Source organism: Neltuma alba, unplaced genomic scaffold, assembly GCF_004799145.2.
Source record: "Neltuma alba isolate B1F8T4 unplaced genomic scaffold, ASM479914v2 tig00011479_pilon, whole genome shotgun sequence".
Taxonomy (NCBI): Eukaryota; Viridiplantae; Streptophyta; class Magnoliopsida; order Fabales; family Fabaceae; genus Neltuma; species Neltuma alba.
This window is the reverse complement of record NW_021636148.1, coordinates 27808-52317: the sequence shown is the minus strand read 5'-3', so window position 1 is coordinate 52317 and position 24510 is coordinate 27808. Positions and strand designations below refer to the sequence as shown.

General features: G+C 35.8%; 4 protein-coding genes across 5 annotated transcripts; 2 read left to right on the top strand and 2 right to left on the bottom strand.

Annotated features, from left to right (window-relative positions):
• Positions 1–409: 409 nt before the first annotated feature.
• Positions 410–2502, bottom strand: LOC114713927 (protein ALTERED XYLOGLUCAN 4). 2 transcript variants are annotated; one of them, XM_028898613.1, is made up of 3 exons: positions 1856–2502; positions 636–1751; positions 410–492 (listed from the first exon to the last, which is right to left on the bottom strand). In XM_028898613.1, the coding sequence occupies exons 1-2, from the start codon at positions 2067–2069 to the stop codon at positions 637–639; spliced, it is 1329 nt and encodes a 442-aa protein (XP_028754446.1). In that variant the 5' UTR covers positions 2070–2502; the 3' UTR covers positions 410–492; position 636. The 2 variants fall into 2 exon arrangements, with proteins under 2 accessions (XP_028754446.1, XP_028754445.1); XM_028898612.1 differs by having other exon boundaries at positions 410–1751; positions 1856–2501.
• Positions 2503–7018: 4516 nt separating this feature from the next.
• LOC114713914 (zinc finger BED domain-containing protein RICESLEEPER 2-like) lies at positions 7019–8320 on the bottom strand. The gene is made up of 2 exons (XM_028898595.1): positions 7710–8320; positions 7019–7589 (listed from the first exon to the last, which is right to left on the bottom strand). Exons 1-2 carry the CDS (start codon positions 8318–8320, stop codon positions 7019–7021), a joined length of 1182 nt encoding a protein of 393 aa, XP_028754428.1.
• Positions 8321–9703: 1383 nt separating this feature from the next.
• Positions 9704–12819, top strand: LOC114713928 (uncharacterized). Its single transcript, XM_028898614.1, has 4 exons — positions 9704–10026; positions 10134–10214; positions 11234–11357; positions 11858–12819. Exons 1-4 carry the CDS (start codon positions 9734–9736, stop codon positions 11906–11908), a joined length of 549 nt encoding a protein of 182 aa, XP_028754447.1. The 5' UTR covers positions 9704–9733; the 3' UTR covers positions 11909–12819.
• Positions 12820–18746: 5927 nt separating this feature from the next.
• On the top strand, positions 18747–22390 carry LOC114713934 (nucleobase-ascorbate transporter 6-like). The gene is made up of 14 exons (XM_028898619.1): positions 18747–18963; positions 19078–19175; positions 19272–19448; positions 19553–19653; positions 19893–19968; positions 20048–20107; positions 20276–20460; positions 20609–20705; positions 20869–20955; positions 21149–21207; positions 21304–21395; positions 21469–21546; positions 21650–21810; positions 21975–22390. Exons 1-14 carry the CDS (start codon positions 18852–18854, stop codon positions 22191–22193), a joined length of 1602 nt encoding a protein of 533 aa, XP_028754452.1. The 5' UTR covers positions 18747–18851; the 3' UTR covers positions 22194–22390.
• Positions 22391–24510: the final 2120 nt, after the last annotated feature.

The window sequence follows — 24510 nt, the reverse complement described above, 5'->3', positions numbered from 1 at the left end:
ATTGGAATCCATTCTCATTTTTTGGGAAATTGAATTTTACCATCATGCCCCCACAAATATATGGAAAACTACAATATGTAAAAACACCAAAAAACAAAAAAGAAAGAAAAATTTAATATTTTGCACAATATCTCTAGTTAGTCTGTGCAAAATAAATTTTTTAAGGTTTAAGCAGATTAAGCTCCTGTGAAATCTGGGTACTTTACAACCTGGAGGAATTTTTGTGAGTAAAACGAACAGTACCCAACATTGACGACTACCCAATGAAGCAAGACAGAGAAAAATTGGCCAAGCACTTTGGGCAACTTCCAGCAATCCAGCTTCACATTCCTAATTTAAAGCATTTTGTACGTTTGGAGATCAGCCAACCAACCTCATAATAAATTCCGAAAATACTATCATTGCCTCCTGGTAGAAACTGGTTCCTACCTTTCCATTTCCAATTTCCCTCTTTAAAATCAAATACAGGCGTTTCCAAATCCTCTTCCTTTCCTTTCCACCATACGGAGGAATCAATAAACCAATAATGAATCATTCACTCCCAAGAAAAAAAGAATTGCCTCTCCCCTACATGGAGGAAAGCATTCATAAATAATCACAGAGCCAAATCAGCAAACAAGCGAGAAATAGAATACCTCATTTCATACTGTCCTCATTCTCCCATTTCTTCACCATTTGCAGAAAAATTTCATTCCATGTGTCTATAGGACCTGGCAAGCACCAATGAACACAATCATTCTGAACACGTTCTTGAGCTCCATTTGCAAACGGAAAAGGATTCATATAAGGACCTGGATGCCCATCTGGTCTCATCAATGCTAATTTTGTCACATCCAATGCTTCTAATCTAAACCCTCTATGGTTATTCTTCTTAGCTTTTTCTTTTGCAGCTTCCACTTCTTCTATCTCAATCTTTCTCATATCACTATCCATTCCCTCTAGTTCCTTTTCTCCCTTTCGGTAAGGCTGAGTCTTTGGACAAGCGCCTGCTTTATCCCACTCACCTTCAAAATGTGAAGGCGAAAATGTTGTCACTGTCACATCAATTTCTTCCCTTTTTGCTGATTTCTTCTCAATGATGCTATTAAGGGCAGTTCTTAAGGCCTTTCTTAACACATCGTAGAACCCTATCTCTGTGTGGTTCAGACCAGGACAGTAATGGCAACCTAAGACCGAATCAGCCTCGTAGTAAACGGCAGGATGCAAGAACCAATGCCCAATAGACAGCACAATCATGTCCATTTGATCCATTTCGCTTGCCCATCTCTCATCAACAATATCCAGATATAGCTTGTTATGATTTGGTCCTGTGCTTGATTTCTCAATACCTTTCACAAGAAAGGGAGACCAGTAAACTGAGAGACTCGCATTGTGAGATGGGAAGAACCACCTGCGAAATTTGTTGTCGTCACCGTTTCGGTATACGAGGTTAGGGGTTGACGCAGTGGCAAGAAGGCAAAGAAGGGACTCTAGCTGATTTCTGGCCATGGAATCTCCGACGAAAGCTACGTGTTTGTTCTTGAGAAGTTGCAGAAAAGCTGTAGGTTCGAATCTGGGGAGATTACATTGAGTGGGTTTCCATCTCCAGTAAAGATAACCCAGATCTGGTCTTCCATGGGCGATGCAGTTCTGGCCTTGTTTAATTGTACCACAAGTCGAACTATTATACAGAGGACCTCTTCTGTCACGAACCCACTTGCCATTGAAGTAGTCACATGGAAAAATCGAAGCTTGCTCAGCTCTAGCTGCTTCTGCAATGAATATAGTCCCCAAAAAAACAAACATCTTTCTGATTAGAATCTTAGACAAACAGAAAAAGGAAGGGGGAAACCCATGAATGATGAAATAGTTGTACCTGAAGAAGAAGATGGTGGTGGAGGAGGAGGAGAGTGGGAGGAAGCGATGAAGAGGGTGGAGTGAGGGAGGTCGGTGGTTGGAGAAGGCAGAAAAGGAAGAGGGGAAAAGAATAAGCGAAGGATAGCAATGGGAAGCAGAATATAGAGAGCCCATGGAAGCAATTTCTTGGTGAGATGAAGGGTTTGATCTTTGAATGAGTTGAGTGTTACCATTTTTCGCCAAGGCAAGGCCTTCTTGCTTCGTTCCCCTTTTCTTCTGCAATTTTTCAAACTTTTTAATGTGGGTCTCTGGTGTCTCTCTACTCTCTAGGGTGGCGCTGAAAAGCGAATGAGCTCCAGATTCACAGTAACAGCAATTCCGCTACATATGTTCTATCTTTTTATCGCAGAAGCATTGTTCTTCCACTCTTGTCCTCTCTCTCTATCCGTCTGAGTTAATCACACAGAAACATCTCTTCCGAAAGTGAAACTGCGAAGGGAGAAGTGAAAGACATGTATATGCTATATGTACTACTTCTTTAGAGGGGGGAGGGGGGGAATTGATACTGAAAAACACACACATTTCCGTCGGGTTTGGGTTACTTAATCCAATCCTGAACTAAAAAGCTGTAAAGTTTGATTCATTTTATTAAACTGAGATTCACTGGACTTACGTATAAAAACAAATCTAAGAAAATTTGCCCACTTGGCATCAAAATATCGGACTGGGGACTCACGTTCATTATTGAAGTTGACGGTGATGTTCGCCCATAATTGTAATAACTTTATTTTCATGTGTTATACTTGAGATTAAATTTGAAGGTTAATTAATGGAAAGAGAATTTAAAGCATGGCCAAGTGGTTGAACCACTTTACTGAGACGTGCCACCTAAAAGGAAGAAAGAAGAAAACTGGGAGGAACACGGGAAAGGACACCCGCGTTGCCTCGTCGCCTGAGGTTATAAATGCATATGCATGTTAAAAAGTCCATCTCCCTTTCTTTCTTTCGTAGTATAAAATACTCTCTGGCTCCCAAATATTTGTCTTATATTTAAAATTGAAAAAAATCCTATTATAAAGCTCAATATGTTTGTATTCTGTATTAAATTTTAGTTGTTTCATTCTCGTAATACCCTTATAGTCTTATTTAATGTGGTATTTTCATATATCTTGCATAAAATTTTCATTCCTAGGCATTGGAACGGTGTCCGGTGAATAATTTGAGCACCTATTACACCCAGGCTCAGCGCGCACATATAATATTGTTTGTATCTTATATTATTTCTAATTCTAAATATAAAATTTTGGTTGTAATGTGCTCCTCCAGTCCTAAATATTTGTAATGTAAATTGGTCTTATATTTAGAATCAGATAAAGTATATCTGCTAACAAATATAACTTCTAGTCTAAAGATATCACGTTGAAGGGTACGTTATATTCAGGACAGGAGGTAAGATGATATGGTTAATAAATAAATAAATAAAAAAGTGTGGCTGGCTATTTGTTTGGACTATGGCATTCGCAGATCTAAATATAGCAAGGGGCAATAGGCTCAGCTCCACTTGGGTGCATCGATTCAGAGAGTGTTTGGATGAAACCAAATCATAGTTTGAAGAATAGTTTCTGGATAATAAATTTTTGTGAAAAAGTGATTCTGAGAAGTGAGACTGTTTGGATAGTTGTTATCAGAAGCACTTTTTATATACACAAATTATTAAAAAAAACATAAGTGAATATAATAGTTACATAAAAGATAGATTTTATAATATATTTTAATTTGAAAGAATAAAATTATTAATAATATATTTTTTTACCAACATAATTAATAAATAATTAATAGTGTATATATTTATAAGCTATGAGATTAAATATGTTTATAAAAAAATAATTGAGGGATGTTAAAGTCATATTATTGTTGAGATCTACTCTAACAGATACAATCATACTTTCTAATTTGAGCCAGAAGCAAAATGAATTCATTTCTTCTGAAACCATGGTTTGTCAATTTCTTCCCCCGTTTGGCAAGTTTGGAACCAAAACCATGATTTTGAAGGCTAGCCAAACAGGCCCTTATGCATATTATACTACTCACCTTGAAGATTCCTTTTCTATTTTCTTTGACTATAGTAATATTTGTGGTGGGGACCCCTTTTATTGAAAAAAAAAATCTTGTTTCATGTGGGATAAAATATTGAATTTTATTGCGTGTAAAAAATTATCTAGGTAAATTTTTGGAATAAAAAGTATGTAACAGAATTAAAGAAGGAATAAATTTAATAAAACGTTTGAAATTTATGAGTTTTTATTTCAAAATGTTGGTTTTTTTTTTATTTGGGCAAGACAAAGTCTTGAGTTTATTCGGGGGTATTTGGGTAATCCCATAATTACTTTTCAGAAGCATTTTTTCACAAATCGAAGTAAATTCCTCCACATATTTGTTTCGTATACCGTAAAAACACTTCTGAAACTATGATTTTGTTCTTATCCAAACACCCTAGTCTAAAGTCAAGAATGGAACGTAGCCCACTTGTGGTTGCTACAAGATCGAAATGTTGGTTTTAACGGGTTTCGTATATCGTAAAAACACTTCTAAAATTATTATTTTGTTCTTATCCAAACACCTTAGAATCTAAAGTCAGGAATGAAATGCAGCCCACTAGTGGATGCTGCAAGATTGAAATTAGGGCTGTTCACGGGACAGGACGGGATCGGAACGGACCCGTCCCGATGAATAGTAACGGGACAAGAAATTTGTCCCGTGTCCCGTCCCGTCCCGATATTGTCCCGGTCTCGATCGGGGATGGGACGGGACCGGGACGTCTTGATACCTTTTGTTTTTTGAAAAAACGCTGTGGGCTTCTAAGAAACACTTTAGGGCTTTTAAAAAAATGTTGTGGGCCTTCTAAAAATGCTGTGGGCCTCTTAAAAATGCTGTGGGCCTTTTAATAGGAGATTTTAAATGAGTTGGGCCTTCAATAGGAGATATACTTTTCATATATCAACAATTTTACAATCTAAATAATAACAGACAGCTTTATATCTTTCTTTTTTTTTACCAGCAAAGGAACCTCATTAACTAAAATGAGCCAGGAGAAATAGTTCACTATAAAAGATAAAGGGAAAAGAAACCAAATGACAAGCTAACAGGTCAAAAGCAAATCAACCGATCCCTTCCCTGTCATCCTCTTCAACGTGCTGGTCAAAACACAACCAACTAACAAGTAATAAGCCAGAAAATAACAAAAAACCAAATCCATTGACTAGAAAATGGTCTCAAACCGTAAAGAAACATAACAAACAGTCCAAATGTCCAATGAGGCAATAAGTCCATCATCAAATGACAACACTACATCATCAAAAACACTCATTCAAAAAATAAGCCAGAAAATAACAAAACCAAATCCATCCAGCAGCACACAATCCATCATTTACGGGTTATTTGGTTGTTCCTCTTCATGTAATAAATTTCAGGCAGCTGATTCTTCTACAAATGAAGACAAAGAAAAGAAAAATTGTTAATATGAAGTTAATAAATCAGATAGAAAAGGAATTTTAAAACTGTCCGTAACAAATTATGAAAATGAAAAATGAAGGAATGCCTAGATTTGGAAAACCATTCAATTATTCAACATTTCAACCGGTGCCACTGACTTGAGAAGGCATCCAAATATATAATGACCATAAGTCCATAACTAACCTTTATAGTTATTGCTTTTTTTAATGTTATTTCGCAAGTCCTGAAAAATAGCTAATGGTAGGGACCTAATCTAATGGAAATAAAGAAAAACAAAGTAACAGCAAAGAATTCCAATAAAAAGAGCAGCAAGGATCTCACAGCACTCTCTCTAAAGGACCGATGGAGGATCTCCAATATAAATATACTCTCTTAAGAATTGTCATGTTTATTCCAGCAGCCATATAGCCTTTTTATAATAAATTACAGAGAGAAAATCAGTTGAAAATCCAAAGATAATAATCAACGATAAATCAGCAACTAATCCTAACGTTGGAGAGGGCTATCCCTCTTATTTCAGAACTGAAAATATGCCAACAGAAAAAGAACAGGGAAATGATATCCCTATTGATTAATACTTTCACAGCTTTGGTGGTTTGGAAGTTACCTTATTTCCTAAATAAAAAAATCCATGTTCTATATGCTACTACTATAAAAAAATCCACGTTCTATATGAAAAAAAATCCACGTTTTTTAATGTTATGGCTTGGAAGTTGCCCATTTGGACAGCAAACCAAAATGAGAGAATTATATCAAATGTTAAAAAAAAATTTGGCTTCAATCAAACGCTACTAAAAGATAGATATTATCCTGTGCCACAATCTCAGTTTCATTGAAGTCATCAATGTTTAGTCCTTTCAGCTTCACTGTTGATGGAGATAGCCAATTTTGTGTACAAATTAATGCCTCAACCATTTTTGAGGATAAAGAACTCCTAAAGTCATCGATCACACGACCCCCGTGCCAAATGCAGATTCTGAAGACACGGTAGACACGGACATGGCTAAAACATCACGTGCAATCATTGAAAGGACTCTGTACTTTATAGCATTAAGGTTCCACCGGGCCAAAATATCAAAGTCAAGCTCATGTGCTTCAACTAACTCAGCTTGCAAATACTTCTCCACCTCTGCAACTTGTCTGATTGAGTCTCAGTCTCAAATCAGGCAACAAACCTCTGAGCTGATTGCTTAGGATGCACAAAAGTTATAGTTGAGCCTAATTGTTTTGAAGCACAGGTAGATGCACTAATAGTTTCACTTACAACTTGTCTATTCCTTTGTCTTTGAATTTGCATATGAAACTGAGATGTGTCAAGCCCACTCGAATAACAATCATACAACTGATACAAGACGGTTGAGACTATTTTTGACATGTGTTCACGTTGTGCTTGGCTTTGAAACATCTCCTCAACGACAAAGGTGAGATATTTCATGTTATACCTTGGGTCAAGTACCACTGCTATCACCAAAAGAGGATTAAGAGTTTGCAAGTCACCCCAATACTTATCATACTTAATCTTCATCCTCATAGCCATCTCACATAGCAAAGAATTAGGATCCTCTGCATGTTCATTTAGAATGGTAAACACATCAACTATATTTTGGAAGCATATATTTGAGGTGACAGTGGTTGATCCAGAAAATTGCAATGTAATGTCATGGAACTCTTACAAGAAGCTACAGAAGACTTTAGCTTGTCTCAAATCAAATGCATCAGGAGGACCAATTAAATTCTTCTTCAAGAAGTGGTTTGTGTAATCCCTATCTTCTTTTGCCATTCTTTCAAAAACACTGCTAAATTTAATAGCATTTTCCAGCATCATGTAGGTTGAATTCCACCTTGTTAGGCAATCCATGCTTAATAGACTCTTCGAATCAATTTTCATTTTTTCCACTAGATCCTTAAACTTACGAAACCTTGCAAGTGAGGATCTTACATATTTAATGGCATTCCGAATGGCTTCAATACACTTATGCATCTCCTTCACACCATCAGAAACAATAAGATTAAGAATATGTGCACAACAACGCAAGTGCAAGAACTCTCCATCACGTACTAGACCATTCCAATGTTTCAACACATCTTTCAAAGTTGATATTGCAATGTCATTTGAAGAAGCATTATCCACTGTTATAGTAAACAACTTATCAATGCCCCAGAATAACAAGCATCTCTCAATCTCTGCTGTAATAGTATCACCTTTATGGTTTTCAACCACGTAAAAATTCAAGATTCGCCTTTGGTAAGCTCAACGATCATCAATCCAGTGAGCAGTTAGACACATATAGTTGGTATTCTGATTGGAAGTCCATGTATCAGTGGTAAGAGAAACACGAGCATTTAAAGCTTTAAAATACCTTTTCAACCTTCTTGCTTCTTCATAATACAGCTTTAAACAATCCCTAGTCACTGTTGCTCTTGAGGGAATTTGAAAGCGAGGTTCTAGTGTCCTTAATAGCTCTTTAAAACCTTCACCCTCCATTGTTTGAAAAGGCAGTTCTTCCAATATTAAAAATTTGACTAGAGCTCTCCTACACAAGTCTTGACTAAAGACATGATGAGTCAAACTTTTACCACCAGCCCCTGTTGAGAACATGCATTGCTTCAACTTGTTAGCCTTATGGGGATTTCTAAGACACCTCTGTAAATGTTTAACAAGTCCACTTGTCCCATGTGTGGTAGGATGGCAGGCAATTGTCGTTGGGCAATACTTGCACTTTGCCCTTGGTTCTCCATTTTTCCACTGCTCTGGAGGCAACTTCTCAAAATGTAACCAAGCTAAAGATTTTTTTCTCTTTCTTGATCCATCAACATTTGATTCATCCCCCTCTTCTTCACCTTGTGATGTAGTGATTTGATCTTCATTATCTGCTTGTCCTGAACCTCTTTCAGCAGTTTGTGACTGTGTTTCAGTGTTTTCTTTAGTTGTTTGAGTGTTTCCTTCAGCAGTGTTTGTGACAGAGTTCATCTTTCTTCACAAAGAGAAGTTCTTCAAAATGATCATAAAGGCTCAATTAGCTTTCAAGAACTTATAGTAAAATTTTCGTACAGTTTTAATAGCATCATCTAGAAATCAAACACTGAATCTACAATTATATATATTAATATTACTACTTCACAAACCATCAACCGAATGATACATACAAATTATAAAAGAATTCAACAACCAGAAAAATTCAGAGAACCAGCGAATGAGGCAAATTAACTCGGTGGGTTTTACTCATTTCACAAAAGATTTTCTTTTCTCTATCTCGTTTGTGAAGAATATCAGACAAATCCCAATCAGCCAATCCATAGTCCATATTCATACAAAGAGGCAAAATATCGTGCTGGATATTAAGATGAAATCAACAAGCATGGATGAAAACTCACGGGTATAAGAAACAGAGAAAGCATGAAATTGAATGGTTGGAGACGAGATGAGGCCAGTCTGCAATCTACACTCTACAACAAAGACTGATGCCGACGATGGACTGGGGGCTGGAGAGAAGCTGCGAAGGTTGCAACTTCAATGGACTAGGGACCGTGACTCCGTGAGTAAAGAGTCGAAGCCGAGACGAGAGAGGCAGAGTGAGTATAGTCGACGGCCTCTTTCGCACTTCGCAGATCAGAGAATAGCTGAGAGCGGAGACTGAGACTTTGAGAGGCGACTGCCGATTGGTGAGAGTGCGAGACACCGGACACGGTTCAATGCTCCATCGGCCGTCGCTGTCTGAAATCTAAAGGGAACGAAAGTGAAAACTGAAAATTGAATACTGGAATGGAGACTGGAGAGACCGAGAGAGGCAAGACGGTCAGGTCAAATTCAGATACTCAGATGGTTAGGGGGGCTTAAGGGCTTCCGGTTCATATTTTATTTGTTTTAACTTTTTAACATATAATATAAGATATTTAAAATATATATATCAGGACGGGACCAGGACAGGACGACCCCGTCCGGTGTCCTGTCCCGTCCTATTTGTCTCGTTCCAAAAAATTTCGAACGGACTCGTCCCGTTCTAATAAGACCGGGACCGAGACGAGTCAAGTATGAATACCCCTAATCGAAATGTTGGTTTTAATGGGCTTTTTTCATGTGAAGTGCCTTGGAGTTGGTGATGGCAGGAAAAAAAAAAAGCAAAGAAGGAAGTGCCTTGGATTGAAAGCGCAAATCGTTTATAAGGTTTTTTCTTGGGTCATATTTTCCATTTAATTAAAAGCCCAAAATAAATGGACGTCCGGCCCAAATATCAATGCTTTATACGAGCCCATACCAAGATCCCAATATGCAAACCCGAATTCTGGTGCAGCCCGCCCACCGGAGTGAAGCGGCTCCATGGAGTGATGTAATAAAACCACATCCGCGATTCAGATTCCCAGATTCCGGTGACTGCAGAGGACGATGGCGATGGATGGCGGCAACCCTGAAGACTTGGGCGTGGGGTGCTTGCTATCGATCAAGACCACCTTTGGTGATGAATTTGAAGCTCAGGTCATCACATTTGATCGCCCTTCTAACATCCTCGTTCTTCAGGAGCCCTCCAAGCCATCAGCCCCTCGTCGCAATATTAGGATGCTGAAGGCTAATTATATCAAAGAATTCACCTTTTTGGGTCAGGAAGATGACCCTCTTGATCCAAACAATTGTTTTGTTGACCTCACTGCTCTTCGAGCCAGGGAAGAAGCCGCCATCAGGTTCTTCTTCTTTTGCCTTCTGCATTCCCTATTCAATTCGACTCACCTTCATTCTTGCCATGTTTTTTACGACAATAATTCTTACGCCAGCATGATTTTTCTTTTAGACAAGCAGAAGCGGAGGCTGAGAGAATTGGGGTTGGTGTCACCAGCGAGGCTCAGAGCATTTTTGATGCTTTGTCCAAAACGTAAGTATTGGAAAAAAAATTAGTCACCGTCTTACCCCGTTTAACTCCTTTAGCTTTGTTTTGTTGGATATTGTAAGTTTATAAGTCACGCAAGAAGATGGAAAATCATGAATTATCATACATTTTTGATGTTCTGGCCAAAGAAAAGGTTCTAAGTTCTAACATCTCCGTAAAATTTGAACAGCATGCAGTGCAGCCTGTATGTCTCAGGGAAAGAAAGCTTTTTTCTTTTCTGGCCCTGGGACGAGTGGGTGTTAAAATTTAAAGGATGGCCCAGTAAAGAGACAAAGAAAACCTATTTTCTACACAAAAGAAAAGGAGGGGGAAAAGCTTCTTATTCTACTTTGCATATGCCTAGTGTTGTATAGATGCTAGATTATTGATGTAACCGTATGTTTTAGATGCTCCACTCATTTTATCCATAAATCTATTCCTAACTCTGAAAGGTCCATCTGTACGTTTAGTGGTGTTAGTTAGTCAAAGACTCGATATGTTTCCGTGGTTCTTTTTGTGCTTTTCCAATTGTGAGTAGTAAATTATGTCATATGCCATTGTAGTATATCCTGGACATGACTCAAGTTTCTTGTCTTGCTGTTGCATCAAAGTTACAGTTTGATGTCTAATGAATTATGATATTACAAGTTAATTTCCTGCACCCACACACGCACACACAAATATGATACTGTTTCACCGAGCAACTGTAGTTATGTAATCATTCTGTGGTCAGAGTTTTATGGCGTTTTGACTTTTTATATGAAAGAAAGCAAGAGCTAACCAACTAATGACTTTAGTTGGCAAGATGCTTAATCCATCTTTCCTACGTCTAATGATTTCTTCTTGGATCATTAGTTCAAACCGGGAAGGCAGTATCTAAAATTTCAAACAGAGGTGGCTTTTTTGACCTTTTCAACTTTTTTATGATACCAATCCCTCAATTATGTATTTGTGAGGCTATCATTTATGAACTACTCATCAGCCTTCCTTGAGTTTTTCAACTGACGGAACAAACACTTAATCAGGCTTCCAGTCCGCTGGGACAAGACTGTAATAATTGTGATGAATGAGGTGCGCATCAGCAGCCCATATCTCCCTGAATCTGTCATTGGAGGCACTCCTGCTGCAAATGAGCGAGTGAAAAAAGTGGTATGGTCTTAAAACTATACCTGACGTTCACTATTTGCTTGTAGTTTGATTCGATACGCTAATTTGTCATTTCAAACAACCTTTTTCTTTAATGTTAGAAGCTTTTCTTTTCTTTCTTCAGTTTTTTTTCCCTTTTTTTTTTCCGGGTGGATTATAAGTTTTGCACTGCATTATGTGTGTTTGGCATTGTGCCTTATAACGTATGTTAGGCAAGGTAACTTATGCTCACCATGAACTTTTCTCCTCTATCTAGTATCTGACAATCTTTTTTCTGGTACCTAAACCAATTTTTGTCGAATATTGAATTCACGAATCTTGGTTTTGGTATCTATTAATATATATGTTCTGTAAATTCTTCTTGGATGATATTAAACTGTAAGAAGAAAGATGGTGTCATTCTTCTTCTCGGTATATAAATTTAGAGCCAGCAATTTTGTATTTATGCCTTTCTAGTACTTGAATCTTGCCTGTTGTTGATTCTATGTATTTACACTCTGTAGGTTGAGCTTGAGAGGAAGAGGTTGCAACTGCGCAGTACCAGTGGTCAGTAAGGTTTGATATTGCATCTATTTCCTGTCACAAAAAGCTTGTTGTCATCGGAGGAAGCATGATGGGTTGTGTTGCTTTTAGCAAGCCCTGAATAAGTGGATTTTCCAAGGCATCCTTCTGATTATTGGTATCTGTTGAATGGGTTCTTGAGCTCTCGAGTTGTTGCTGCTGTGGAGTTCATTTGGGGTATTTCCTCTAGTTTCTTCACAAGAACAAATGCTAAAATCGAATTTGTGATTTGTTGGAAGTAAGAGGCTAAGAACCCAAATGAGGGATTGGGTTTATCATGTTATTTGCAGGTTTATCATGGTGAAGGTTAAAGAATTACAATGAGTTTCGTAAGAGCACCAGATTTCTTAGGCACTAAGAAAATGTATTCTCTTGAAGTTGGCTGCTAGTTTTTTTTATTGATGAAATGAACTGTTTAAGATTTAGTTTCCTCCTTAGAGTTTTGTGAGATGATATGATCTGCTCCTTCTTGGAGTAACTAATGGTTGAGCTTGCAGGGGAGTATAACATGATTGGTATTTGATGCCAAGTTTATGATAACGATGAAAAGTAGTGTCCTGTTGATTCATGGTCATGGAGGGTAAACAAGATTTTATCGAATAGATTAAGGAATTTCCAGTGCTCAGGTTTAATACTTGGATTGTCTCCTGAGCTAGCGGTGGAGAATTAGAATGATTGACCTGAAATAACCACAGCATATTAAAGGTCGTTTAATGATCTATCATTTTGTAAGTAACAATATCAAGGAAATATGATGGTTGCGAGTTTTTGTAGTATTTGACAGATCAAATTATAGCTATTGAGAAAGAACATGAGTGATAATTTCAAAGGAAGTACTATTGTATGCTTTTCTCAGAAGAAGTTTGGTTTCTGAGATCTGTGATGAATATAAATTAATTATGAATTCTTGGTTTCATCATTCTACGTATCAAGTGTTTGGAACAGGTGATAGTGTGCATATGACGTTTGGGATCCTGCCTTTCCTTTGGAAAGATCCTTTGCTTTGGTAGGCAGGCAACACTTTTCGAAGAATTTTAAATTTTGCTAATAATCTCACAAACCGCAAATGAGGATGCCTCGCCAGCTGTTGATGACTTTTGTTTTTTATGGTAACAGTTGTTAATGACTTTAATAAAACAGGATTTGTGCACACTAGTCAGTAGCCACTGTTCTAGAATATTAACACAAGTTAGAATGTCAACACTGTGTGGTTTACGGGTAGCTCTTAGGGCTTGTTACCCTTTGCGTGTTGTGCAGGTAGCTTTAAAGGCTTGTTTGTACCTGCTTATTTTGAGTGCATTAAGTGTTTTTATGTAAATTGTGATAAAATTGTTATCGCGTATTTATTTTATATTTTATAAATTATTATTAAAAAGCTGTTTATAAATCATTCTAAACAAGCCTTTAAACATTAGCTTGTGTGATCTCATAAGTGCAAGACAATTGAGATGATAAATTGATGGCTTACAAGAAAAGAATAATCTAAGAGCGATGTTGATGTTATAATTCTGCACATGAAACGTTTATTAGGTGGATGCAGCATGTGTCCCATTTTGCGAAAAGAGGTGTGTTTTGAATTAAAAGGGTTTCTTTGGACAACAAAAAAAGGGGTTTGGGACATGGAACTTAATGTTGGGAGGACCAGATGGGGACCATCTAACTATTGATCTCATTTATTCTTATTTGCTGAGAAAATGACGTCCCAATCCAATCATGTGCCATCCAATAGTATTTGAATATCCAACTCAACATTCTTCTTCCGCAACAAACCATATGCAACGCTTTAATTCCATATTCTACTTTGTCACCATCCCAAATAACATTCACCCCTTTTTCTCGTCACGTCACGATTCTTTTTTATACGTGCAATTTATCACCCGTCATTACTTGGATGTTGTTAAAACTTTGGCAAAATATGATGTTAAAATTTAGAATAATAATCTTAGCTCAACCTTAACCAGTATTAATTTGTTTTGAATCAAAGGAATAACATGTAAGAAGGTAAAGCAGTGAGAAAGGGTACCAGATATGAGATCTGTGAATAGTTTATATAAGGAATTGAAGAAAAGGAATGGAATTAGAAATAGTTGCATGTGAGAAGGGAAAAAGCATATATAGGTAGTAGCATATTATATGCTACTATTTCCGGTCCTTAATATAAAAAATTAGTTTGACTTTTAATTTGGTTTTAAATATAAAATCCAAATCTACTTTATCTCTCATATTTAACCTTTTTTTAAAAAAAATAGTTCTTATAATGTCACACATGTTAAAGATTTTATTAAATGGTAGTTCTAGCAAATAAATAATTAGCAAAAGTATTATGTGAAGGACAATACATATTTATTATAAATAACTAACTTAAACAAATTTTTTTAATTTACTTAAATTAGTCAACTACTTTTTATATTGAGCATTCGAGGTAGGATAAAATAGAGGTACGGAAATATAAGGATCAAAGAGGCAGGACCACATGGGTATTCTTTGACACACAATGTTGAATGATTCGATATTCTTATTTTTTTGGGAAAAAAAATTACAAGGTAATGGGTGAAGGAATGATGGGTCAACGAGAGAAATAGTTTATTTTGAAGGAACAAAACAGCCGAAAGCAAAACCTAAAGGGGCTTTAGTAAAAGCTTATGTTTGTGTTTTAATGTATCAACCTTCCTTCAAATTTCTAGGTGTGTCGGTTTGAGGCTTTGTAGGGTTCATCATTTAACATGTCTTTCTTCATTACTTATTACAGTTTATCAAGTCAAAAGGCACACCAGATTTTGCGTCCATTTATATCGGAGATTCATCTTCTACATTATTTTGGATAATTAAATTATGGGTTTCTGGCTTCTACTACCTCCTAGGCAATTTTTTCCACATTATTAGCTGTGCTTGGATTGGACCAAACCACGCAATTTTCTTCTGTGTATATTCTTTTTTTAAAACAAAATTATTTAAAACTCTCTCTTAATGAAGTGTTCACAAATGAAAATGGACGCTTTTGGTCTTACAACACGGAAGAAACGCGTCTGAAAGAGACGGAGCATCATTGCGCACTTGATAAACGAGAAAGACGAAATCAAAGTGCATGCCTACCGTTGTACTTTGTACTAATCATGGGTTGTGTTATTTTCGTCCTAAAAATATTTGTCAAGTATTTGAAATTTTTTGTTCAGCATCATCTCAAAAGTACTCTTCCAATTCTAAATATAAGATCTATTTTTTAGTGTAATTTAAAATGGGTGTTATATTTAGGAATGAAAGAGTATTAAACAAAGCAATCTTACCCTACCTACTAGAAGATTAAACTAACGTGACTGTTATCTTTTTCTTTCCAATGGCATGGGCGAAATTGCTCTATTTTTAATACTTTCAATGTGATATTGAGTAACAAAAAAGTTTTGAATATCCACAGCTGCTTCGCGTAAATATTTTCAAAAGAAAAATGTCCTTTAATGCACTAATTGATTATTTTCTTATGCATACATTGATACTTTTTTATTAGATTTTCTATTCATAGCAAACAATATGAATGTGAATGAAATCAACACATCCTAAATTTCAATCATGTCACACCACTACATAACCTATGGTTTAAATGTTATATATTGAGTTTCATAGATAATTTTTCCTTGCTATTTATAATAATATGATACTTCTGGGGACTAATTACATTGCAAATATTTTTCTTCTATATTTTTTCCTGGCACACACACACACACGTTATGATCATCACTTTTATAGAAGGAGGGAATGATATGGCATTAGTAAAACCAAGAACTGAATGGGAACTCATTAGAAAGATTACAAGTTCAGTTTGCTATATATGCTGGAAAATTTGTAGTTAAAACTATTACAAAGGGGGAGAACGATCGAGAACATTTCTAGAACCTTAAACACATATTTCTAGAAGATCAAATTAAATGGGGCCAAGAAGAATAAATACTTTTTGATGTTATATAGACTGAAGAATGATGATGCCACAATTTAAGAAGAGTCAATGTTACTACTTCTCAGCAACACTCGGTAAATCTTTATGAAACCATGACAAAGTTTCCACTTATTCTTATCATATGGAATTTAGATTATGTTGTTTAATTAATAATTATACTAATGAACATACGTCAATCCACTTAAGATTATTAATTGATATCTCTTTCTCTTTGTTTCTAACAGATGTCATTAAGATTCGTTAATCTTCAAGATTAATATATTATTATGGCATAATATTAATACTAATTTATACATTATTCACAAAAAAAATTTTTTTGGATTTTATATTATACTTCATACATGCAACTATGCAAGGTTAGTGTGAGACTTATTCCATAGTCTTATTTCGATTAGTTTATTTCAATTAATTTTACATTATACTAAAATGTAAAATCATTTTTTAACATAGTTACAAAACACCCACTTAAGTCAATTGAGTTCTACACTCTCAAGGTTATTTTAATTTCTTGAATTTAAGCAACAAATTTATTAAAGAGTATAAAAAGCCCAAAAGGCACTATATAAATAGATAAATAGTTAATTTAGATTATATTGTGCTCATTCATTTAGTTTTATTTTTAATCATGCGGCGCTAGAGGAGAGAACCAGAATAATCTGTTAATAATGCAGTTCGTTGCTTCTTCACAAAGATTACCGACTCGTGATCTTGAGTAGGATATGGATGTTTATATTTTAATAGCAACTCGCCTCAAAGGAAATGAAAAAAAGGTCATTAGAATATTTCAGATATCCTCTGATCCTTAATATAAGACCTATTTAACTAATTTGATTAGATTAAGGAAGTTAGGTAAGTTAGTTAATTATAAGAAATATGAAATGTTTTTTCTAAAACACCATAATCATTTTTCTTAATATTCTTTTTCCCTCACTTATTTGACTATGGTTGAAAGAATATTCATAAGGGTAATTTAGGAAAAAATGATAACTATAAAAAATAGGTCTTATATTTAGGATAAAAATCAACTTAACAATTAGATCTTATGTTGAGGGTTGGAGGAGTATTATAATTTGAAAACTCACAGTGAAATTTACAAAATAAAATATACCTAAATCAGATAAGTTATACGTTTCTAGTACTTAAATGTTTTTATTTTTTATAGGGCACATATCTCTAGTACTAACTCTTTGATAACATGTACTGTGACCAACGGTAAGACAAACACAAGTGGAGAATTTTCTTGGCTATTAAGTTTATTTAAATGAATATTACTCTCTCATTCTAAATAGAGAAGCTAATTGGGATATTTGCTTCATCTTTTTTCCAGGGCTTATTGAAACCATTCATATTCGAGACAATGCCAAAATATGTGGTTTCTCGGATTCGAACCTTAAATCGTCACGTTATAAAAAACTAGTCCTTTGCTAGACCCAACACACCATTAGTAGTTGAGATATTTGCTTTGGTCTTGATGGCATTAAACCAACACATATTTATCACTCACTAATTACATATATAAAATGAGAGTTTCCATAGAGTTACTGATTTTGCATAAAACAAGACACATTTTTATTGATAACCAATTTAACTAATTTTTTTTAATATTTATAAATTAGTTATCTAATTTTTATATTAAATATTAAAAATACTGGACTCTTAAAACTAGGGAGAAATTCCATCAGCGCAAGCAATCTTGGCTGGCATGGAAGTTGCGGAGAGAAATCCAGATTCACAGGTCATGCTGCCAGGTGCCAATATATAGACAGCTCAGTGAACATGCATAATGCAGATTCACCCTCCAAACAAACGTGACACCACCGCGAGGCTTGCGTGCATGCTTCAGAATTAATACGTTAAAGGCCTTCACTAATCAATTACTCTTGACCAAAATGAATAAAAGCCAAATTATGTATATTATGAAAATTTTAATTTCATCTTTCAAAATGGGAAGCTTTTATGATTCTTAAACAAATCCTCATTATGCAATTTTTTTTTTGTTTGTCATTATTTGATCATCACATGAACATTGTGTGACACCAATTCGGCAACTCAGTGAGAGTTATGAGAACAGGTGTCATTTTTCCTCAATTATAAAAAGAAACAGGCCTGTATAGCTAGCCATATGAAGTAGCAAGCAGCTTTCCTTCCTGATTCATGTTCAAGTTCGGCAAATTCCGGGTGGTCAAGGTAAAAAAACAAGAGCCTTTGATCATTTTTGCAGTAGTTAGTATGAGCAGCATTGAAGTCGGGGCCAAAAGGGGTGGAGAAGATGAACTTTCTGGCTTTCTGTCTTGTCAAATTTGTACTCTGAAATTAGTGTTAGCTTCATTGTTTAATCTATTTGCGTGTGATTCGTGGTTTTGAGTTTTGACAACTAATAGCATTAGTTAAATCGCAAATCTGAGGTTAATAAAGGTAAGGTGAAGATGCTTTTGTGCAAGCTTTATCTTTTACGTGCTGAGGAAAAGAAAGGCAGGGACTTAATAACAGTATTAAAGTTGGGATTAGAATATTGAAAAGAAATACAAAACTGAGAGATTCTCTGAGAGATTTTGGTTTCTTTTCTCACTTCTTTTGCTTTTTTCCACATCTTCACACTCACTTTTACGTTTTATGTTTCTTGGCCTCCAAGTGGTCTTCTTGGGTTGCCAAAATAGCCAAATACAACTGCATTGCATAACGTTACAGACAAGGCGTCACTCGTCACTCACACCCTCCACCCTTCTTCTCTACTGTTATCGTTCTTCTTTGAATTTCCCAAGGAGTCTAACCGAAGAAAGTTTTCATTTTGCGTGACTTCTCTTGTTTTCTCCACCTTTTTCTCTAGTTCTTCTTCACTGTCATCATCATCATCATCCTTCTGTGCTTCACTGAGAAAAGAAAAAACTCAAACTGGGTTTTCTTTTTCTACGTCTGGGCTTGTAAATATTTTTGTTTTACCTCCGTTTGAGTTCTGAAAGCTAGGGGGTTAGTGAGAGTACTGGAGAATGGCCGGAGGAGGAGCTGCGCCACCGCCGAAGCAGGACGAGCTCTTGCCACACCCAGTGAAAGAACAGCTGCCCAATGTTTCTTACTGCATAACAAGTCCTCCTCCATGGCGTAAGATCATTTTCTTAGTAATGTGATGCTTGTTCCTTTCTTGTTTTTGGTTCGGGGAAACCCACCTTTTTTTAAGTTATGGGAAAATTGAGTATAGAATTTTTATTAATGAAGCGGAGGCGATTCTACTGGGTTTCCAGCATTATCTGGTCATGCTGGGCACAACTGTTCTGATACCCTCTTCTTTAGTTCCTCAAATGGGAGGAGGCAATGTAAGTCTTGAAAGTGAAAAAATCAAGTGTTGACTAGTCCTGTTCGATTATGTGCTTCTTCAATTTTTGATAGAAATTGCAAATGTGGTTCATTAGGAAGAGAAAGCAAAAGTGATTCAGACTCTACAGTTCGTGGCTGGAATAAACACCTTGTTCCAGACATTTTTTGGGACTCGTCTACCTGCGATTATTGGAGGATCCTACACCTTTGTCCCTGCTACGATTTCAATTATTTTAGCAGGTCGCTACAGTGACACTGTGGATCCTAGCGAGGTTGGTCGGTTGGTTCGTTCATGGGATTGCCTTCTTGCTTCTGGCTATAAACCATTTATGTTGTATCATTATCGTTGCTTACCTGATTTCTGGTGAAAATGCAGAAATTTGAGAAGATAATGAGAGCAACACAGGGTACTCTCATTGTGGCTTCGACCGTCCAAATTGTCCTTGGCTTCAGTGGTCTTTGGCGCAATATAGTGAGGTTGATTGAAACTTTGTACTCTGAGCTTCTTCATTGTTTTTGCCCCTGCAGAGTTTTGCAAACTTATTTTGGCATTTCCTTTGTCAGATTATCTGTACAATTCAGTAACTCTTCTCCTTTTCATCTGCTTGTCAAGAGATGTTATGCTTTAATAATGGATTTACATATTATCAATTTTTGTGAAAGTTATATATTCGTTTTCAGCCTCTTGGTGAATAATCTGGTTTTCATCTGCTTAGGTTCTTAAGTCCACTCTCTGCTGTTCCCTTGGTTGCTCTATCAGGCTTTGGCTTGTATGAACTCGGGTTTCCTGTGGTATGTATATTTTAAACAGTCATTAGTACTCACTATATTACTTTCCTCTTATACGTAACTACATCTTGCGTAATTCTAGCTTGCGAAATGCGTGGAGATTGGGTTGCCAGAAATCGTCATGCTTTTAATATTTTCACAGGTAATTCACGATTGTCTTCATGCTATTGCAACATTAGATTTATATTTGCACATATTTCTCGTAGTAACAAACACCCACCATGCATGAGGATTTTAATTCTGGAGTCAATTCTTGCCATGTTTGTTTGTCTTCTACATTAAATTTACAAGTAGTGGTGTGCTTTTGCAGTACATTCCTCATATGATAAAAGGAGACAGACCTATATTTGATCGCTTCGCGGTTATATTCTCAGTTGCAATTGTGTGGGTTTATGCTCATCTCCTCACTGTGGGTGGAGCCTATAAAAATGCAGCACCTAAAACTCAACTGACTTGCAGAACTGATCGTGCTGGAATTATTAGTGGTTCCCCTTGGTAAGAAGGATCGTGTTATTAAAATTCGGATGTGCAGTTTATCAATAATAGCATGATCAGTACAAGAGCGATCATGCTTTTAAAATTTGTACCTAGATTAGCAGAAAAATTGTGGTTTAACTTGCAGTAATGTTAAAATCTTATGCAGGATAAGAGTCCCATATCCTTTTCAATGGGGAGCTCCTACATTTGATGCTGGAGAAACTTTTGCTATGATGGCTACTGCATTCGTTGCTTTAGTGGAGGTTTGCCTATTTTCATGCAGGCTTTTATTTTGCTCGGATTAGCCAATGAACGATATATGTATATATGTTTGACCTTGAGCAACTTTGAGTGGGCAAATTGTTCTTTCCAATGGGATTCGTCATTGGTTTTTTCTCATGAAATTTTTTTTCCCCATCTTAACAGTCGACTGGTGCTTTTATTGCTGTGTCGAGATATGCAAGTGCAACTCCCATACCACCTTCAGTTCTTAGCCGTGGTGTTGGTTGGCAGGTAACATAGGTTATGAATTTTAAATAGTTTCCCAGTTAAGATGATTTGAGTTCTCTTAACAAATCAGAATGTATTTCCAATTTATAGTTTAATCCTCCTCCATTAATATGATATAAATGCTTTTAAATTAGTCTGTTATCTTTGCATTCTTGTTCTCATTCATCATGATTGATTGTGGCTTTCCTTGTATCAGGGAGTGGGAATTTTGTTGTCTGGGATCTTTGGGACTGGGAATGGATCATCAGTTTCTGTGTGAGATTCTAGTTCAAAACCTCAACATTTTCTTATGAACACCTATCTCTTAGCAGTATATTTACTGTTATGAAAACTCTCCTTGGCTTTTCCCAGTGAGAATGCTGGACTTTTGGCTCTGACACGTGTTGGTAGCCGAAGGGTGGCTCAAATAGCAGCTGGATTCATGATCTTCTTTTCAATACTCGGTATGCTTGTATTATAATCAATTATTTGCCTCTTTCATGTTAAGCGTATGTACTGAACGTGATTGCCATGCAGGAAAATTTGGAGCTGTCTTTGCTTCAATCCCAGCACCAATTGTTGCAGCATTGTACTGCCTTTTCTTTGCCTATGTGGGTAAGTGTTCTCAACTTAAGAACCTAGTTTCATCTTGTCACTTATAGCTCCATTAAAATTGATTGTTTACTTTGTTTAATTTCATTGCTCCAACAACACACAGGTTCTGCAGGCCTCAGTTTCCTTCAGTTTTGCAACCTGAACAGCTTCAGAACCAAATTCATCTTAGGTTTTTCTGTTTACATGGGCTTGTCCGTTCCTCAGTACTTCAATGAGTATACAGCATTCAAAGGCTATGGCCCTGTCCACACCCATGCTAGATGGGTATGTATCCAATGACCAAAATAATAAATAAGACTCAATCAATCATAAAAACACAAAAGCATAGCCAAAATATATTAGGCATTCTCTTGAATATAGGAACATAAGAATCCTTCTGTTTACCATATCTTCTCCTCATTCATGAAATCTTTGCTTTTGAATGACAGTTCAATGACATGATCAACGTTCCGTTCTCATCAGAAGCATTTGTGGCTGGTATGCTGGCACTGTTCTTGGACGTGACACTGCACAAGAAGGACAATCAGACCCGGAAAGACAGGGGGATGCACTGGTGGGACAGATTCAGATCATACAAGACAGATACGAGGAGTGAGGAATTCTACTCTCTTCCTTTCAATCTCAACAAGTTTTTCCCATCTGTTTGATTCTCAAACAAAGATTAGTTATTATGTAAGCCTGCTTCAATCTCTATCTAATTGCGGGCCCTGCTGCATCTGATTCATATCTCAGAAAATCCTTAATCTTCTCATCAGATGTGGCAGAATATGCTTATCTTCGTTTTTGCCTCTCTATTGATCTCCTATGACACTGCTTTATAAAATCCAGTTGCAAGTTTAAATCATCTCATCATCTGCTCATTAGTATTCTGATTTAAAAGATGATGAGACTGTGAAGTATTAGTACTTAACATCACCCAACTAAAGTCATTTTAAGATATTCCTCCTTAAATTATTCTATAACACTGTGTATCTTATAATATTTGTGGCTTTTAAGAAGGTAAAGGACTGAATGATTAAGGGCCTGAGAGCAATGTAACAGAAGAAAGCAAATCCATATTGCGCCATGTTTGTGTGTCATCAATGATGGGCATGCAAGGTACATTATAATTTATACTAATGGATGAAAATATTTCAGAGCTTTCTTTCACTCTGGGGGGATCGTTTTCACAAGATCACGATCCAGAGACTATACGCAAAAATATTTGTTTTCCTTCCGCACGAGGGGGGACCCCATATTTCATTATTTATTTTTACTGTGGGAATTGAAATACACGCAGGGGACGCGGACAAAAGAAAAAATGGTACGAATTGCGAATCAAAAAGTCTATTTTTTGAATCTTGAATTGAAACTTATCATGAATCGTAAGATTCATAAATAATTATTAAAAATGACATATAGGTAATTTTATAGAAGTAAACATCAAAAGTTTGTAGATATTAGGTTCTATACACCTCACAAAAAATAAAAAAAGCCAATATATATCAAATTTCAATGACAAACAGTCCCCAAAATCAATTAAGGAATGAAAAATTAAGGTTTTGATTGATATTTGATAAGCTAGAAGTGATAAGTGCATTATGGAGTATTTATATGACAGATTTTCTCCTATAAATAACAAAAAAATCAGAAAAATAAATATGAAAAAGTTTTTTAACGTGTTGAGTCTGATCCAGCGCCACTCAACATTTCCTGAATTGTATGATTCTAATGTGAATCGCACAATTCTAGTGTGAGTCGCATGATTTAGACCACAAAAAAATACAATAAAATATTTGAATATTTTATTGTCTATTTTGTCTCGAATTGTAAGATTCAAATCGCAAATCATGAGATTCTACAATTGGTATGTGCTCACTCATTTTCAAGACGATGATTTAACTGAGATACCAAATTTGGTTTGGATTAAATGCGAAAAAATTCGTAAATCTGTCTCAAAAAATATAAAAGCGCTTTCTTTAAGCTGATCCAAACAGCTCATTTTTGGTGAAACTCAACTCAGTGGGATTCCTGGATATGCCTGTGAGGATATGATCAAAATCTACCAGTCAATGGGAACTCTAGCTCTTTATGGGTGTGTGTGTGTGTATAAAATAATCAATCTTTTTTAACTCCAAAACTTAATCCTCGCATAATAAAAGTATCTGGGCTTGCTTAAACTTAGATTCTTTCCAGGAGGTTCAAGTATCAGATGAAGACAGACCTGCAGAGGAAGCTTTGGGCCTCTCTTTCATTTTCTCTCCACTCTGTCCTGAAAATCCTCTTCGTGTTAATTTGTAATACTTCTCCGATTCTTAATATAAGACCTATTTAACTAATTTGATTAGATTAAAGAAGTTAGGTAAGCTAGTTAATTAAAAAAATATGACATGTTTTTTCTAAAACATTATAATCAGTTTCCTTAATATCTTCCCTCCTCTTCTACTTGATTATGGTTCAGGGAGTATTAATAAGGCTAATTTAGAAAAAATTAATAAATATAAGAAATATGTCTTATATTTATAATAAAAAAAACTCAACAATTAGGTCATGTATTAAGAATCGGAGGAGTATAACATTAGCCATATTTATTTAACTATTTTTACTTTGCAAATCATAACTTCTTTAGCCTTCAACTGGACACTGAAAAGAAAATACTCCAAATGTATAGAATCTCATTACCTCTCACTAAATTCACATCCGAAATGTGTGCGTATTTTCACATTATCATACACCCATATTCACATTATTTTTGTGTACAGATTAATGCTATTTGTATATATTTTTCACCTTCTTCGCTCTTTCAAACCTTTTCATTAAACAATAGATATATAATAACTATAAATTAGATTTTATATAAGAACCCGTGATATAATCGTAAAAGATCTATTATTTACAAAGTGATTTGTGTATTTTTTGTGGACTTAACCAAAGAGAGTTTGTGTGAATGAAGGTGTGGTAGTATGTCAGCTTATCCGTCCATAT

Excerpts from the sequence above, each read along its gene's own strand:
- LOC114713928 (XM_028898614.1), top strand. The coding sequence starts at position 9,734 with ATGGCGATGGATGGCGGCAACCCTGAAGACTTGGGCGTGGGGTGCTTG. Across the intron at positions 10,215-11,233 it reads TTTGATGCTTTGTCCAAAAC|GCTTCCAGTCCGCTGGGACA; the intron begins GTAAGTATTGGA and ends ACACTTAATCAG. Across the intron at positions 11,358-11,857 it reads ATGAGCGAGTGAAAAAAGTG|GTTGAGCTTGAGAGGAAGAG; the intron begins GTATGGTCTTAA and ends TACACTCTGTAG.
- LOC114713927 (XM_028898613.1), bottom strand. The coding sequence starts at position 2,069 with ATGGTAACACTCAACTCATTCAAAGATCAAACCCTTCATCTCACCAAG. Across the intron at positions 1,752-1,855 it reads ACCACCATCTTCTTCTTCAG|AAGCAGCTAGAGCTGAGCAA; the intron begins GTACAACTATTT and ends TATTCATTGCAG.
- LOC114713934 (XM_028898619.1), top strand. The coding sequence starts at position 18,852 with ATGGCCGGAGGAGGAGCTGCGCCACCGCCGAAGCAGGACGAGCTCTTG. Across the intron at positions 19,176-19,271 it reads CTCAAATGGGAGGAGGCAAT|GAAGAGAAAGCAAAAGTGAT; the intron begins GTAAGTCTTGAA and ends GTGGTTCATTAG. Across the intron at positions 20,706-20,868 it reads CATTCGTTGCTTTAGTGGAG|TCGACTGGTGCTTTTATTGC; the intron begins GTTTGCCTATTT and ends CCATCTTAACAG.
- LOC114713914 (XM_028898595.1), bottom strand. The coding sequence starts at position 8,320 with ATGAACTCTGTCACAAACACTGCTGAAGGAAACACTCAAACAACTAAA. Across the intron at positions 7,590-7,709 it reads GAAGCAAGAAGGTTGAAAAG|GCGAATCTTGAATTTTTACG; the intron begins GTATTTTAAAGC and ends AGCTTACCAAAG.